At 39.9% G+C, this 16,128-nt stretch overlaps 3 protein-coding genes and 1 long non-coding RNA gene across 11 annotated transcripts in view; 2 read left to right on the forward strand and 2 right to left on the reverse strand.

Moving 5' to 3' along the window:
• Positions 1-13,389, forward strand: part of LOC135345730 (pre-mRNA-splicing factor ATP-dependent RNA helicase PRP16-like) — a 27,322-nt gene extending 13,933 nt beyond the window's left edge. Inside the window, exons 18-25 of one of the 8 annotated variants that reach the window (XR_010397854.1) lie at positions 3,672-3,820; positions 4,072-4,261; positions 4,448-4,573; positions 5,477-5,572; positions 5,748-5,866; positions 9,006-9,164; positions 11,926-12,717; positions 13,294-13,389. Coding sequence is in view for 1 of the 8 variants with exons in the window: in XM_064543176.1 (XP_064399246.1) it covers positions 3,672-3,820; positions 4,072-4,261; positions 4,448-4,573; positions 5,477-5,572; positions 5,748-5,866; positions 6,443-6,518 (756 nt within the window). In the remaining 7 variants the exon portion in view is untranslated. Of the gene's footprint in view, positions 1-3,671; positions 3,821-4,071; positions 4,262-4,447; positions 4,574-5,476; positions 5,573-5,747; positions 5,867-6,442; positions 6,607-9,005; positions 9,165-11,925 lie in introns of those variants that run through there. The other 7 variants (XR_010397857.1, XR_010397855.1, XR_010397856.1 and 4 more) reach the window with 7 other exon arrangements.
• On the reverse strand, positions 1,006-2,948 carry LOC135345732 (uncharacterized). Its single transcript, XM_064543180.1, has one exon. It carries the CDS (start codon positions 2,883-2,885, stop codon positions 1,194-1,196), a length of 1,692 nt encoding a protein of 563 aa, XP_064399250.1. The 5' UTR covers positions 2,886-2,948; the 3' UTR covers positions 1,006-1,193.
• Positions 10,016-12,043, reverse strand: LOC135345739 (uncharacterized). The gene is made up of 2 exons (XR_010397860.1): positions 11,913-12,043; positions 10,016-11,819 (listed from the first exon to the last, which is right to left on the reverse strand). It is a non-coding gene; the product is annotated as an uncharacterized LOC135345739 (long non-coding RNA).
• Positions 13,274-16,084, forward strand: LOC135345737 (uncharacterized). Its single transcript, XM_064543186.1, has 6 exons — positions 13,274-13,389; positions 13,583-13,695; positions 14,207-14,507; positions 14,600-14,707; positions 14,788-14,847; positions 15,895-16,084. The coding sequence occupies exons 1-3, from the start codon at positions 13,300-13,302 to the stop codon at positions 14,448-14,450; spliced, it is 447 nt and encodes a 148-aa protein (XP_064399256.1). The 5' UTR covers positions 13,274-13,299; the 3' UTR covers positions 14,451-14,507; positions 14,600-14,707; positions 14,788-14,847; positions 15,895-16,084.
• Positions 16,085-16,128: the final 44 nt, after the last annotated feature.

The raw sequence follows: 16,128 nt of genomic DNA on the forward strand, positions 1-16,128 counted from the left end.
ATTTGGCAATTTAATTGGCTGTTTCTTGAAGAATATTATTATAGGCGTGCAGTGGTTTGAGCCAACCCCTACCTGGACTTATAATTATTAGTATAGTCGCACACCTTCAGTACAATGTATATCGAGGTCATTTCCCAACAGAATGTTGATTGTCGTTACATCAGTCTCATGCAAATTAAAGTCAACCTCAAACACTTGCAATAAGTACGTTTATAAACAAGTTATCCCACTCATGCATGGGAGCTGTTTTTGGGGATGGCTAGTACTACCAATTATAGTTACTATATATACAGCAATGATATATCAGTCTACTTATAAAAATTAATTAAGACTTAGTGAAGACTTAGTGCATAAATTAATGTACTACGTTGCTTACAGCCATGCAGTACGCTTTTTAGATCTAAATTTTTATGATACCTCGATCCTCCTTTTCCTTATAGTGTCGTAACCGTTAGAGCAAAGCTAATAGCAAACTATGGAGTGGCATTGTGTCAAAAATAAAAATTGATCTGCTTGACAAAACCGATTGGAAAATGCATAGTCAGCTGCAAAATGCAAATCAAAACTGCTGTGTCAGCAAATCGATGTGCAAAAATCCAAATCAAAACTGCAGAGTCTGACCTTTAAACCCAACGCATTGCTAATACAATGTAAGCAGCGTGCAATAACACAAATTAAAAACTGTAAAGATACACCCCTATACTTCAAAGTTTTCTTTGGTGTAACAGAGCTTTGAGGTTTGTTAGCGCTGTATTTAGTGACCCTACAAAAAAGCAAATCTGATTAATAGCAAATCAATCTGCACGCTCTGCAGTTTTGATCTGCATTTTGCAGATCCCTTCAGCTAACTATGCGTTTTTCCAATCGATTTTGCCAAGCAGATCGATTTTTATTTTTGACAAAAGGTGTGGCTGATTTAACCCAAGCTGTGGCCTAATGTGCTACCCTTTCCTGTCTGCATGGATAACATCTTATTGCTTTATATATAGAGTGTGCTTATCAACGTGGAGTTCAAAATTCAGAAAAAACAGCATTATAAAAATTGTTGATCTATAATTACATGACAATTATTCGTGGGTAATCAGTAAAAACAACAGTCACATAATTATTCTTAGCCAGTTTACAGCTCTAAATGTCTGGTATACAGATACGTGCACACCAGCATCAATAGTTACAGTAACATAAATCCTGGATCAGTTAGCAACTAAGCTATGCATACTTGAATAAGCACTGTCTTTACAGTGAGGGCTGTCTTTGCAAGGGGCACAGTCGATAGCTTGTGTGGTCTCTTGTACTTTGGGCAAGCGTAGATGCATTCCATATCTAATAGGAGGCCCAACTTCTTTACCTCCAATCAGCTGTGTTATCATGAACATACCGTGCAGTGAGGAGAACTGTTCGGCTACCTGGCCATCACTGGTTGAGAGAGATGAAGAAGTTTTGTCGGTCCATCCGTATGTTTTCTTAGCATCTTTCTGTCTCAAGGCAGTAGATTCTACTGTGCTTGCAACTTTTGTAGGTGGCATAGCTTGTTGTTTGGACGGTGTACATACAATCTTCTTCTGTTTTCGAACACTAGAGGCTCTAACAGTAGCTGTTTCTACAGGTGCAGATGATAGAACAGTTTTTCGCACAGGAATACTGGTAGTGGTGCATCCCCCAGTGAGTATCGTTTGTTCATTTTTCATGTCGATCTTTACACATGGGAAGGGCATCGTTTCAGCGAAAAGCTCTGCAAATGAACCAACCTGAGGCTTAATATAGTCTCCATTTTCGTATTTTGTTACCGGTGCATTTGGATCAATTCCTTCGTACAAGAAGTCAAAGTCATCTAAAGTAACTCGACATTTTACCTCTGTGACCAGTGGTACATTCAGACCTGTCAGTGCTTCGAAGATGGGCTCGGCACGTGTAATTTTGACCTTGAACTCAATGCCTGAATCAAAACTGTTTACATCTGCTTCTTTCAGAGACACCTGTGGATGACAAACGTCAAGATCGCTGGATGGGAGACTAGAAATTTGAGGAACCTCCTCCATGGCAGAATTAATAGCTTCTTGCATTTGTCCTAAGATTTCGCTCTTCTGTTCGTTCGAGAGGGTAACCTGAACTGGCTGCTGGGGTGTCGTCGTTGGCTTAACACTGTGAGTCTGAACCCATTCTTTGCTAAACTTCACACCCTTATCTCTCAGCCACTCGATGCCTAACATAAGTTTGACAATCTCTTTCATTTTCAAGAATGTAGGCTCGTCATAGTAGGCAATGCGGTCAAAATTCTCGGTGATGTAATCAGTATATGATGGGGACCCAGTATCAGTGATTTTCATATTTGGTTCACCAACAAAAATCAGCTGTTCTTCTTCTTCCTCGATGTCAACAGATTCACATGTCATCAACACTTGAGCCTCTTCCTTGGTTTGTTCAAAACTTTCACATGTTTCAAGTTTGTCCAGTTTACTCAATTCCGGCCAGGATCGAAAACTTTGCTTTTTATCATCGCTCATTACACCAACATAGAGACCTTTCATCTTCCAATCAGCCTCTGCAAAAAGCTCCCCAACAGAGGTCCTTTTCAGATACGCTGGGCTGTGGTGCATGTAATTACGTCCCATAGCATAAAAAGGATGGCCAGCACGAAACCTGGTGTAGAAGAACTCAGGTCTCCTCTTATCCTCTGCTAGCTTTACACATACTGCAACATCCTCCTCCGTGATAGAAGGGACTTTTTGAGAAGTAGAAAACCTGAGTTTTGGAACTCCATCTTTACAGTCTACAGCTCTGAGAGAAAGATTAGTTCCTTTAGGAAGTGCAAAACGAAAAGCAAGCCCATCTTGGTACTCAGCTGTTGAGCTTTTGATGATTTGACTTGAACTTGAGGTACTCATTGCGTTTCAGGATCGCCTAGCTAGCTAGCGCATGTAGCAGAGTCAAATAATTATAGTGCATGCATGCATCTTGATATTTATAGTGTGAAGTGGTAATGATATTCATTGATTAGCTCACTATCTAAGTATGTGCTGCTGGTGCCGTAACACATGTGGGTCAGATATAAATAGCTATGAAGGTAGTTACCCAAGCTGGGCCCCCCCTTTGGATTTTTTGTGGGTTTGTCCCAGGGAATGCCCTGTAGGTTAAAAAATAGCCCCAGGGAAATTCCTTCTATCATGTTTTGCTTGTTGAATAAAATAATATTAATGAATAATGGCAATATGAAACAGGAATGTGTCTCATTACTTCACGAGTATACAGAGGATTTCAGGGTGGTTGATACCCTACTTAAATAGTTGACCAACCAAGAGCACCTCATTCTCTATGTGTTCACTCTTACTTAATTAGTGGTTGTGGTTGGCCTCCACTTTAACTCTTACAACTGAGCATGCAACAACTACTATGCTATACCCTGTTTAATATGCATGACCTAGCTCTATAACCATAATAGTTTATTGCTGGTGTACGTATGTCATTATGCCTCGAAGTGCGCATACAGTATTATAGCGGGATATGGTAGTGTGTTATCACAATATGTGTACAGCTTTATATGTTAACTAAATACCACATGTCTTGAACAGGTCCTATTATACTCCTTTTGGTAAATGTATTGTCCATCCTCTTTATGATTTGTCACTTACTGTCTTGTTTCATGCATTTTTCTCTATATTGATAACATGCAGATCATAGTGTCAATGTTGTCAGTGCCAGCCATATTCTACCGTCCGAAGGGTCGTGAGGAAGAGAGTGATCAGGCCAGGGAAAAGTTCCAGGTGCCAGAGAGCGACCACCTCACCTACCTTCATGTCTATCAGCAGTGGAAAAGCAACAAGTAAGATCAAAACGGACGTATACCGTATTACTGCAATGTGAAAAACCTTTGCGAATAAGCCTGATACTTTGTACTTTTGTCATTGGGCAATGTCAAACGGTATGGGTACATTTATATTGCTAATAATTATTTTGCTAAGCCATGATCATTCGCAAATGTTAGTTGTTAGTCACGTACGTGCAAAACGTTTACGGTATGTAGAGACTAGTATGTGATGCACTCAATGATGCAAGCAATGTTTGTGTTGTTAGCTACTCATCGAGATGGACGACTGAACACTTCATTCATGTAAAGGCTATGAGGAAAGTGCGGGAGGTTCGGCAACAGCTCAAGGACATCATGGACACTCAAAGACTTCCTGTTATTTCTTGTGGCACTGAGTGGGACATTGTAAGAAAATGCGTATGCTCGGCCTATTTCCACCAAGCTGCCAGGCTAAAGGTATGTACATGTATGTGTCTAATGACATCACAATTAATAGTTAAAAGATTTCTCTGAATATTATTGAGTCCAAGAAAATATGTCCTGTACAGTACCACACGTAACTGCGCACATTGTGGTGTGGTGATGATTTTACCTCATCGTAATATTATTATGCTGCCAAATACCTCATATTGTTACTTACAGGGTATTGGAGAGTATGTAAACAGTCGCACTGGGATGCCGTGTCACCTTCACCCGACCAGTGCTTTGTATGGGATGGGTATCACTCCGGACTATGTGGTCTACCATGAACTCATCATGACCACAAAGGTGTTGGCTCAATATTTGCGTGCGTAGACTTAAGTCGTATATACATAATTATATACTCCGTCACTATCAACAAGAGTACTTTCCCACAATACTAGTTTGTTACACGACCTACCTCCCTCGACACTAGTAAGAATGTGTTCAGCCTCGTTCCCAGGCCAATTTTTCTTTAATAGAACGGATGGTGAAAAGTACGAGGTGGCGACCTAGCGTTATTTTAGTGACAACTTGGCCTGGGGACGAGTCTAGAGTGTGTATGCTATCCTATAAGGAATGTCTACTACATCTCCTTATTATGCCTCGGTGCGCATGCGCAAGCGAGGTATATGGTAGTGTGTGCGTGCGTGCGTGTAGACTATTTCAGCTGCTCAAGCATCAATGAAGTGCAAGTAAGAGTTTCTATAGGCTTCTAGTCATGTTTTCTTGGTTTGCTATTTGTGGATTTGCAAAATAAAGCTTCTTTTGGAGTTACGCCTAGTTTTGCTTACTTGGAATGCCATTGCAGCCTTTTCAGAAGAACTTGTTCACCGAGTGTTGCTACTCTACAGCTCTGCACTAGAACGCTAGCTATTGGTAGCTGCAAGAGTGAGAAGAGAGCTGCAAGGCTCGGCTGACTTGCAGCCATTAATTTTAGACTTGAACTTTTGGCATCGATCGTTTTTAACAACAATCATAGTTGATCATTACCTACTATTTGAGTTTTTCCCTGTGATTGCATGCAGCAAAATTAAAAATGTTCATCATGATAATTATAATCAATGTGAATCAATGTGTGTATAAAAGCTAGCTATTAGTAGTTTTATGTTATGTAGCTTTGGCACCTCCACCGAGGCATCAGCACCCACTGTGTGCAGTATTTGGATGCACGGGCTTAATTGATATACAGTATAACATCTCCTCATGTAGGAGTACATGCAGTGTGTGACAGCAGTGGATGGCCACTGGCTGGCTGAGCTGGGGCCAATGTTTTTCAGTGTCAAAGAATCAAACAGATCAAGACTGGTAAGTATATGTATTAACGATTATTGAGTTAAGCCTTGAATGAGTGTATGAATAGAGATTCATACACTCATTCAAGGTTTATTTCATATAAGCAGTGACATGCGTAAAGCACTGCATGGCTACTGTATAGTTTACTTGTTTTCATTTCCTTCATGTGTACACGCACATTTAATAGGAGAAAAAACAAGCAGCCAAAGAGAAGCTCTCTCAGATGGAGGCTGAGCTGTCGGTTGCATCGCAAGAAATGAAAGCAGCAAAAGAAGAGCAAGATGCCCAAAGAAGCAAGAGTGTTCGGTGCGTACATTCAATCGACAGTGCCGCTGTTAGCCTTTATTGCTCTGATACTTAACCCCTATAGGTATACAGGTTAATCCAATCTGCTTAGAACTAGTGCATACCTCTATAGTTAGTAGCCCTTTGAATGAGCAAATTTATTTCTGAAGTAGACAGGGATAGTCATTAAAAGAGATTATGTTGAGGCCACGCCCATTTCCAGTGCCGCACCGCTTAGGCTGCTAAGGCCTGGACGAAAAGCTTGATAATCAGTAATTCTTGGCCTCTTATCTTGAATTAGCAGAATCTGAACTAGTAATAATAATTATAGGCACTGGAGTAAATCCAAAATACTAGGCTAGATATCAATATTCTTCTATTAGTGTAATCTCCAGCCACTTGTTAATGCGCATGCGCACATGATCAGCTCCACCTATTTTTGAAGCAAGCAAGGAACTAATAAAGCTACGCCTCTGTTACGGTTAGCGTTAAAGGGTATACAATGTTGCGTGGAGCGTTGTTTCACTATTCTATGCATTTTTATTTGGTCAAATAGGCTACGAAAGAAGCATTATACTCCCTTTTTTTCTTGCGCAGACGTCAAGCCATCTTAACCCCTGGTCGTCTGGAGGTAGGCACTCCAAGAAGAACACCCAAAAGAATCGGACTTTAACACACGTATATGTACCTTTGTATTAAGTAAAACTAACTTTTCTCATGACACTTCACATAATTCCCCAAAAATTGGTGTCTAGTCATTATGCCTCAGTGTACGCATGCGCAATTAAGCGAGGTATACATGTATATACGATAGTGTTTTTTTGTCTGTCTGTCTGCATGTGTAGACTCTATAATTATAGCTCAATATGACCAATGAAGTGCAAAAAAGCTTCTAGATTAAATCACGTTTTCTTGAATTTCATTTGCTTCATTCTCGAGTTATACCAGTCTTACTTGGAATGCCATTGCAGCCTTTTCAGAATATTACGTAGCACAACTTGTCCATGGATTGTTACCATTGACTAATGGACCGGTGCTTCAAAAGGAATTTCACGCTTACTGCTTCAGCTAAAGGTGTTAATTGGATTCATGGTCATAGTCCCAGAGTTGCCAAGCATTGATACAGCAATTTGAATCTCTATTTTCTTTTTTTTTCTTTTTTCTAACATACTTTTGTATATTAATGTAATGTACTTTTGAGAGTATGCTAAGCAAGCTAGCCCTTTTTACATCTTTATCTGACTCCAAACGTTCCATTCAACCTTAAAACTCATACTTGTACATCTTTTGACAAATATAATTATTGTGCTAATGAATTTGCTACAAATCCGCCAAAATTAGTGCGTGCCTAAAAAAAATTTGAAATTACTACCCGTCTATAATAGTAACATTAAGGTAGGTAGATCAGATTTAAGATTGAATTTCGTAGTTTTAAGTTTCGTATGATACTCTACAATACAAAATAATTTATACGAAAATAACCTGCTATAAATTATTACTATGGCATACGTATACATATACGTGGGGGGAAGCTCTGATTTTTTTATTTTATGTTTATAATAATAGCTAAAATTAATTAATGCTGTAGGATCAGACAGTTGACTTGTACTGTTGGAACTGTGATGTGTAGTGTTAGATCAATCAGATCCACGTTTGTGTAAAAGCTTCAAGCGACACACACACAGACACACAGCTTTTCTCTACAGTACTCGAAACTATGGGACTCGCCCCAATCATATGCTTTCTCCATTACAGGGAAGAGGAGGAGGTCGGTTATAGACCTACAGCCGTTATTACAGTGGCTAGATTGGTGTGGCCTGCCTCCCAAATTTTAAGCTAACTTACCATTGCCTCCCCCCCCAGTTTTTTCAGGTTAGTTGAGCACGAGATAATCATATGTTTTACAATTTCAGCCCTCACAACTGAAACTGTCATTACAGAAGGCGAGATAATGATTTGCTCGTATCAATGAATCCCCCCACACACACACCCAGCACCCCCCAGAGGTGTAGAGGTCGGACCGCTTCCCGATAATACGTTCCAGGGTATCTCTGTCCGTCTGTTTGTCTGAGCATAATATATTCTGAGGGCTCTCGAGCCAAATAGCACTCGCGAAATGTTCTCGCTATATACGGTACTCCGTGTGTAATTATGGTGTGCCTTTTATTTAAACGAAAGGTGGTGCGTATGTTTGATAGCACTCGAATATAATTATGTAGCCCATAATTATGACATTTGGAATGGCATGGTCATCACATCAGTATACGTATGGTGCATGGTCTTCATTTTGATCCATGGCTCCATCCTGAAATTTCATCACCGAAGACGATTGCCAAGAAGGCCGTACCTGCCTATGTTGTAGCTTCTCTAACACTTTAGAACGAAGAAGCCAGACAATGGTACTATTAATTTGCTGCAACAATAACTCTGTACTCATGCAGGGCATACTTTATGTTCCTGTACGTTTTCAATCACTTTTTCTGCTGTTTCATCAAATGTACGTATATAATTTAATTGTCACCTCCATTAATTTATCTTTTCACAGTCACATGCCAACAACGTCACTATTAATAATGAGTTATGTATGCTACATATGTGCTGGTTTTAACACAAAAATCAATAACACGGGTGCTGTTTTAACATTAATATCAAGTGCTATTTTAGGAGACATTCGAACGACATGCTATTTTAACACGTTTGTTTTTACAGTGTACTGTAACAGTGAAATTAAAAACACTGACTTGAAAAAACAAACTTCGTATTCGTACAATAGCAATAGTCACTCTCGGGATTCCAGTTTACTTACGATTTAAGTACATATAAATACATGGTGTTACACCAACTGCTCTGGCTAGGGGGGGCATAAATACGAATGTAGCGTATTTTCGGGTGAGTACATCGTGTATTGCTTTTCGACTACACATAGTATACTATTCAAGGTTTATTATTTTTATTCAAATTTACGCTTGCATTGATGTGTATAACTCCTCTACACTCTCTGTATCAGTTTTTATACTATGATTTCGTACACAAAATAAGATTGCAGCCATCAGTGTACTGTTACGTTTATTAACTGCAAATTGTGAATTCTCAGAAGTAAAATACATCCCTTATAATCAGGACACTCAAAAAAAGGTCAATTGTAACACTCCCTGCATAGGATCCCGGTCAGTCAGAGGATGGAGCTACCAACTACAAGTCTGGGCAGCAGTTCTCTGATCACATCAAGGATGGGAGTCAAGCTGTGAGCTCTTTCGCCAAGAACAAGACTATGAAACAACAGAGGGAGTTCCTACCAATCTACGCCTCCAGACAACAGGTGAAGGGGGAACTGTGTGTACATGCATGTATTCCTGAGTGATAATTATAGTGATGTTCTTCAATAATTGCTAGCACTGGTAGATTTCTGAGATTGAATTCTGTTGCCTGATATACTCAATCGACTAAAAGATTTTGGTGGTGAAATATTTAGTCTACCCAGCGTCTACCCAGCTACTATATGTTTATATTAAGTACCAAAAAATAGTAGTCCCAGTTTCCATATCGTACTGCATGTATGTACCGTATTCACCCGAATTACCGGGACACTCTATTCTAAGGGACACTTCGGACTTACGTAATTTTTTTCACTCTATATTAAGGAACAACAGGAAATGTAAATATTTTTAGACGTCCCGATCTAATTAGAACGAAAAAGAGCATGTTAGCTCGATAGAGACTCAAAACTCTAAAGAAACTCTCTGGATTATACTCTCTGGCACCGTAATATGTCACTGACGGTTGAAGACACCACTTTGTAGACATGGAACCCGCGTACACAGCTTCTAAACTGCACGAAAGACATTTTAGCTGCAGAGCTAGCCTCGGCCTGGAATCGAGTACCTTAAATGGGGAAATATTCGTTCTAATTACTATGGGACACCCTAATACAAGGGACACTTCGACTTTAACGTAATTTTTCTTGCTCTATTCCAAGGGACACTGCAAGCCGTAATTATTTTTTTGTGTCCCGGTAATTCGGGTGAATACGGTACATGTACATGTACATGTATTGTTACCGGTCACATTCACTTTGTGAAGTTGATGGGGTGACAGGTACATTTATAAGTGCTTCATTTGTAAGCATGCATGGTTTACTCGTTGATTTGTTTTTCGTTGCTACTGTAACAGTGAAATTAAAAACACTGACTTGAAAAAACAAACTTCGTATTCGTACAATAGCAATAGTCACTCTCGGGATTCCAGTTTACTTACGATTTAAGTACATATAAATACATGGTGTTACACTAACTCCATCATAGGTAGACTTAAAATGAAGTGTTGTTACTCAAAAGGTGCTGCTCTTGTTCTCTTGTGGAGTTGGTGCGTAAGTGCAGCACTGTGGTTCAGCACTGATTTTAAAGAACAAGTCTATAGTGGACTTGAAATCAAGGGAGTTCTCAGCTTAAATGTGATAGATAATGCAGTTCCTACTTTAACTCTTGTTATTGCCATTCCACTATCTGGTTATCTGGCAGACTCACGATTCGGTAATTTCAGAGTGTTCAAAACTGGAGCATTGCTCTTATTTTTCGGAATTGTTGTTGCAAGTGTAACAATCTTGGTCTTGAAAACAATTCATGAAGACAGCGGTACTTATTTCGTGGTTAGTATTGTAGCTGCTCCAGTTTCAAATGTAATGTTCTTTTCCGGTGGAGGTGCTTGTTTGGTTACATTGTTTCAGCAGGCTTGGATCAGATGCCGGACGCATCTTCAACTGATATTTCATCGTTTTCAAAGTGGTATGCTGTGGTATTGAGTTTTGGATTCTGGGTCGGCGACTTGTTATATTACCTTGTGACAACATGCTTTAATTTTCATTATCTCCAGCGAATATTGAGCCTATTTCCTGTTCTTTGTGTGTGCATTCTTCTGTGTACACTGTTTATATTTGGTCAGAAGGTGCTTATTATTGAACCACAGTCAACGCAGGTTTTTAGAAACGTGTACAGAGTTCTCAAGTTTGCAGCCAAGCACACATCTCCAGTAAATCGCAGTGCTTTTACGTACTGGGAAGAAAACATTCCTTCTAGACTAGATCTTGGAAAGTCTCGTTTTGGGGGTCCATTCACAACAGAACAAGTTGAGGATGTGAAAACGTTTGGCAGATTGTTGGTTGTTTTCGTCCCTATGTGGGTCACGACGTCTTCAATGAACGTGTATGGGGTATTCTATGTTTTTGAAACACCTCTTGAATTCCGGGAGCTCCCTAACTCAACTTGTGTGTATACCTTATTTTCAAATTTTACCTACAACCCTTTTTGGTGTAGTGTGATCACTGTATTGCTGTATAAGTTCATCGTTTACCCAGTGGTCAGACATATCGTTGGTAGCATTATGAGGCAACTGACCGTTTTTGTTTTTCTGGTGATGTTCCTCAACATTGCAAACTCAATATTTTCTGTAGTTGTTTTTTACCAATATGACGGTTATATATCCCCTTGGTCTCAATTTGTGTATGCTATTCTATCCAGTAGTGCGTTAAGCCTGTGTTGGTGCCTATCAGTTGAGTTTGTATGTGCTCAGTCACCATACAACATGAGAGGACTACTGTCAGGTTATGTCTTCTTCACACTTTTCCTGTTCGGCTTTTTTGGTTACATACTTAATATAGCCTTTCGTGACTCGGAAAACTGTGTGATTTGTGAATACTGTGTCGGTGCTGGTTTAGGTATTCTGGGTGCTCTTCTCCAGAGTTGTTCTGCCATGTGGTACAAGAAAAGGGAGAGGGATCAGCAGTACGATCTCTACCGTCACATAGCAACAACGTATGATACGTATATATCCCAGGAAGAGGCTCAAAGGCATTGACATTGCTCAACTTGTGACGTGTCGTTAACAAAACTAAACGTGTAGCCTGTTAGTTGTACGAATGTTCAGTTTATTTTGTTTTTGATTGTACCAATTTAATATGAGTTGCAGATTTGTGTGTTCTCTATACAGTAAATAAAATTAATGTTGTTTTGGTACGTGTATGCAGTATATACATCAACTATCTGTCTAGCCTAACACTGTTTCATTTGCTTACCGTAATAATCTAGATCTACAGCTCTTGAGCAGAGGCTCTTGAGTGTGGCTCTTGAGTGTGATTCGCGATAACAATGTGGTGATAATCGTTGGGGAAACAGGGTCTGGTAAGACCACACAGCTCACACAATATCTCCACGAGGTAACTACGGCATGATCGGATGCACCCAACCACGATGAGTGGCAGCTATGTACGTACGTCCGTATGGCAAGCCGTTCGTAACAAAATTAATTGAAGCTAGTGTCACATCGTAAGGTTAAAAGGTCACATCCTAAAGGTTAAAAGGTCACGCCACGCCCCATGTAAGATGTCACATCGTAAGGTTAAAAGGTCACATCCATCAATTCTGCGCAGATCTAGATCTAGAGCTGGCACAGTGATAATTAATTAGAAATGGAACACTTTGGTTGGAGCAGGTTCTTTATAGAGGTTGGTGAGGTTTTTGATTCTTGCCAGAACCAGATAGGAACAGCCAATCAAAGTTTTGTTAACTATATAATAGAAAGACTAGAAAATGGACTCAGAAACTTGGACCCCATAAGTGAGACACTCTGTATGGCTCTTGAGCCCGAAAATGAACTTGAAGTTGAGCAAGACACTGTAACTTCAGGGTGCTCTATTTAAAGTGCTGGATGTGACCTTTTAACCTTACGATGTGACATCTTACATGGGGCGTGGCGTGACCTTTTAACCTTTAGGATGTGACCTTTTAACCTTACGATGTGACACTAGCTTCAATTAATTTTGTTACGAACGGCTTGCCATACGTCCGTGGCCAAGAGGGTATCAGAGGAAATGTTGCAAAGTAATAAGAGCTTAATTATGCCTCGGTGCGCATGCGCAAGCGAGGTATACGGTAGTGTGTTTGTGTGTCTGTGTGTGTGTCTGTGTAGACTGCTACAGCTGCTCAAGGATGAATCAAGTGCAAGTAAGAGTTTCTATAGGCTTCTAGTCATGTTTACTTGGATTTTAATTCGTGGATTTGCAAAATAATGCTTCATTCTCGAGTTATGCTTAGTTTTGCTTACTTGGAATGCCATTGCAGCCTTTTTAGAAGAGCACGTAGCCAAACTTGTTTACCGAGTGTTGCTACTCTACTTAGTAGTTAGCTCTGCACTAGAACGCTAGCTATTGGTAGCTGCAAGAGTGAGAAGAGAGCTGCAAGGCTCTGCTGATGGCAGCCATTAATTTTAGACTTGAACTTTTGGCATCGATCGTTTTAACAACAATCATGGTCGATCATTACCCACTCTCTGAGTTTTTGCATGCAGCAAAATTTAATTGTTTTGCATAAAAGCTATTAGTGGCAGCTTTATGTTATGTAGCTTTGACATCTCGGCGGTGCTTTCATTAATATACAGTATAACATCTCCTCATGTAGGAGTACATGCAGTGTGTGACAGCAGTGGATGGCCACTGGCTGGCTGAGCTGGGGCCAATGTTCTTCAGTGTCAAAGAATCAAACAGATCAAGACTGGTAAGTATATATATTAACGATTTTTGAGTTAATGTACGTCTGTATGTATACCCTAATACACTCATTCAAGGCTTATTTTATATAAGCAGTAACATGCGTAAAGCACTGCATGGCTACATGTATTATCAGTAGCTGTTACTTGTTTTATTATTCCCATTTCCTAATTGATGTGTACACACACATTAATTTTAAGAAACAAGCAGCCAAAGAGAAGCTCTCTCAGATGAAGGCTGAGCTGTCAGTTGCATCACAAGAAATAAAAGCAGCAAAAGAAGAGCAAGATGCCCAGAGAAGAAAGAGTGTTCGGTGCGTACATTCAATAGACAGTGCCGCTGTTAGCCTTAATTGTTTGAAATTATAGGCTCTGAAGGTACATGTTGATTCAATCTGCTTCTAATTATGCCTCGGTGCGCATGTGTGTGTGTGTGTAGACTGCTACAGCTGCTCAAGGATGAATCAAGTGCAAGTAAGAGTTTCTATAGGCTTCTAGTCATGTTTTCTTGGATTTTAATTCGTGGATTTGCAAAATAACACTTTTATTCATGTGTTGCAAAGATTCCAGTGCAAACTCCAGTAATACCCTGTGGATAAACTCTATTCAATTTGGCCTTTTTATTTTACTAACAAAGGAGGAGAAAAGAGTCATTAGTTAGTCAAAATCAAGTTGACATATGTCATAATAATAATTATGGTCTAGTTTTAACGAGGAAAGGTGTGTGGGTGGGTGTGTGTGTGTGCCCTGTATTCCTGTTCCACGCCTGGGTATATTGTAAAACAATACTCCTTTGTATTACAAATATCATCTTTATACTCATAGAGACATTGTTCATGCCATGCAAGACCGATCAGGTGGTATGAGACTGTTCGAGTTCAAATGCAAAGGAGAGAGACAAAATATCAAGTACTTCACTGGAAGTGCAATACTGGATTGGTTGATTTCCTGGTCCTTTTGTTCGTCTCGTTGTGATGCCTGGAATTTTGTGTCCTCCCTTTTAACAGAGTTATTTTCACCCAGTAAGAATAGACTTCAACAAAGGGCAATGCATCAACCTGAAGGATAACAAAACTTACAATAAGGAAGTGGCAGACACGGACGATGCTTACTAGACTACATCTTTGTAAGTTTATCAATACGCCTTTGGGATTATCTGATCACCTAAACTTCTATACTACTCTATACTGGAAATAACAATTATTTGTTTCACTCTAGGTTTGTTTTGCTCCCGGTGAAAAGAACGGTTTATTTGGTAACAGTGACGGTGAGAGTGACTCTGAGTTAGATTATGATATCCTCTCGTCCAGAATGCCAACAGTACATGTAAGTGTTTAATTGTTATCTTTCACTAACTGCTCATACTGCTATTAATTTTACTCGTCCCCCTTTTTATAATTATATAGGTAAATGCTAATCCCGGTGATCCCAAAGTATTATTAAAGCAAGGATTCTTGAGAAAGAAGGTGAGTGAGTTTTGAATTAGAATATCCCGTGAGTTGAAAATTACTTCAAAGAGGAAAGTGTTATGGGGTATGGACAGGCTTCAAAGAAAGGTTTAAATACAGCATGTAGGACTGAAATCCATTGGTAGACTTTCTGGTAAATCCAATTCCCGTTTACTGCCGCCTGGTCAGTACCATGGTTTAAATTTTCCTTTCACTGATTAAGCTCCTCTTTCTTTATAGGGTCACCTTCGACACAACTGTTTAATTTTCAGGGGGGGAAATCCCAGGTATTGTTTTCACTGTTCTATACATGTTAATTTTCGTTCAAAATAGGCTACGAAAGAAGTATAGGATATACCACACCTAAGAGGAGGATATGCACCCAATCCTCCACTACTGTGATTACTCCGAGGCAGAGCCGAGGGGTATGTAACCATGGTAGCGGAGGATATATAGGGTGCATATCCTCCGAGTAGGTGTGGCATATCTAACTTATACCACGTGACCGCAGCACTATAAAAGGACCTCCCCTAGCAACAATTCAATCCACGATGCAGACTGCAAAAAAGAACAAGACTATGCCGGATTTTGCAGCCGTCAAAGAGCTAGTTAAGCAACATGTTGACTCCTACAGATGCTCAAGAGCTTCCTTGGTCCAAGCGTTGACCATTCGACGTCCCCTACTGGAGTTGCAAGCTCTTCTTCGATAAAATGTATCTAAACCGCGCCCAGGACCCATGGAAGCTTAGCCATCTTGTTGGAGAGCACCTTCTAGCCTCGAGACCAGCCGTTCGTTATCTGAAAGAAAACAAACGGCTGGTCTCGAGGCTAAGCACCTTCCATGTTTCTGCCGTCGCTTTGAGTCTTAGTACTGTCAAGCATGGCTCTTTTCTCTTTGCTTACTTTCTTGAACAAATGAAAAAACTAAAAAATAACTTGAAAAACTGTGTATGCCTGGGGCTGTATGCTGATATTCTATATATCCTACAGCTGTTGACCAATGAGATCAATTAGTGGTGACGTAAGTGTGGTATAAGCATTATTACTCCCTTTTTTCTTGCGCAGACGTCAAGCCATCTTAACCCCTGGTCGTCTGGAGGTGGGCACTCCAAGAAGAACACCAAAAAGAATTGGACTTTAACACCTATATGTACCTACGTATTAAGTAAAACTAACTTTTCTCACGACACTTCACATATACTTTTAAAAAAATGGTTGTCTAGTCATTATGCCTCGGTGTTCGCATGCACAAGTGAGATTTATACGGTATAGTATGTCTGTCTGTCTGCATGCATAGAC

The sequence above is a fragment of the Halichondria panicea genome, chromosome 12, assembly GCF_963675165.1.
Source record: "Halichondria panicea chromosome 12, odHalPani1.1, whole genome shotgun sequence".
Taxonomy (NCBI): Eukaryota; Metazoa; Porifera; class Demospongiae; order Suberitida; family Halichondriidae; genus Halichondria; species Halichondria panicea.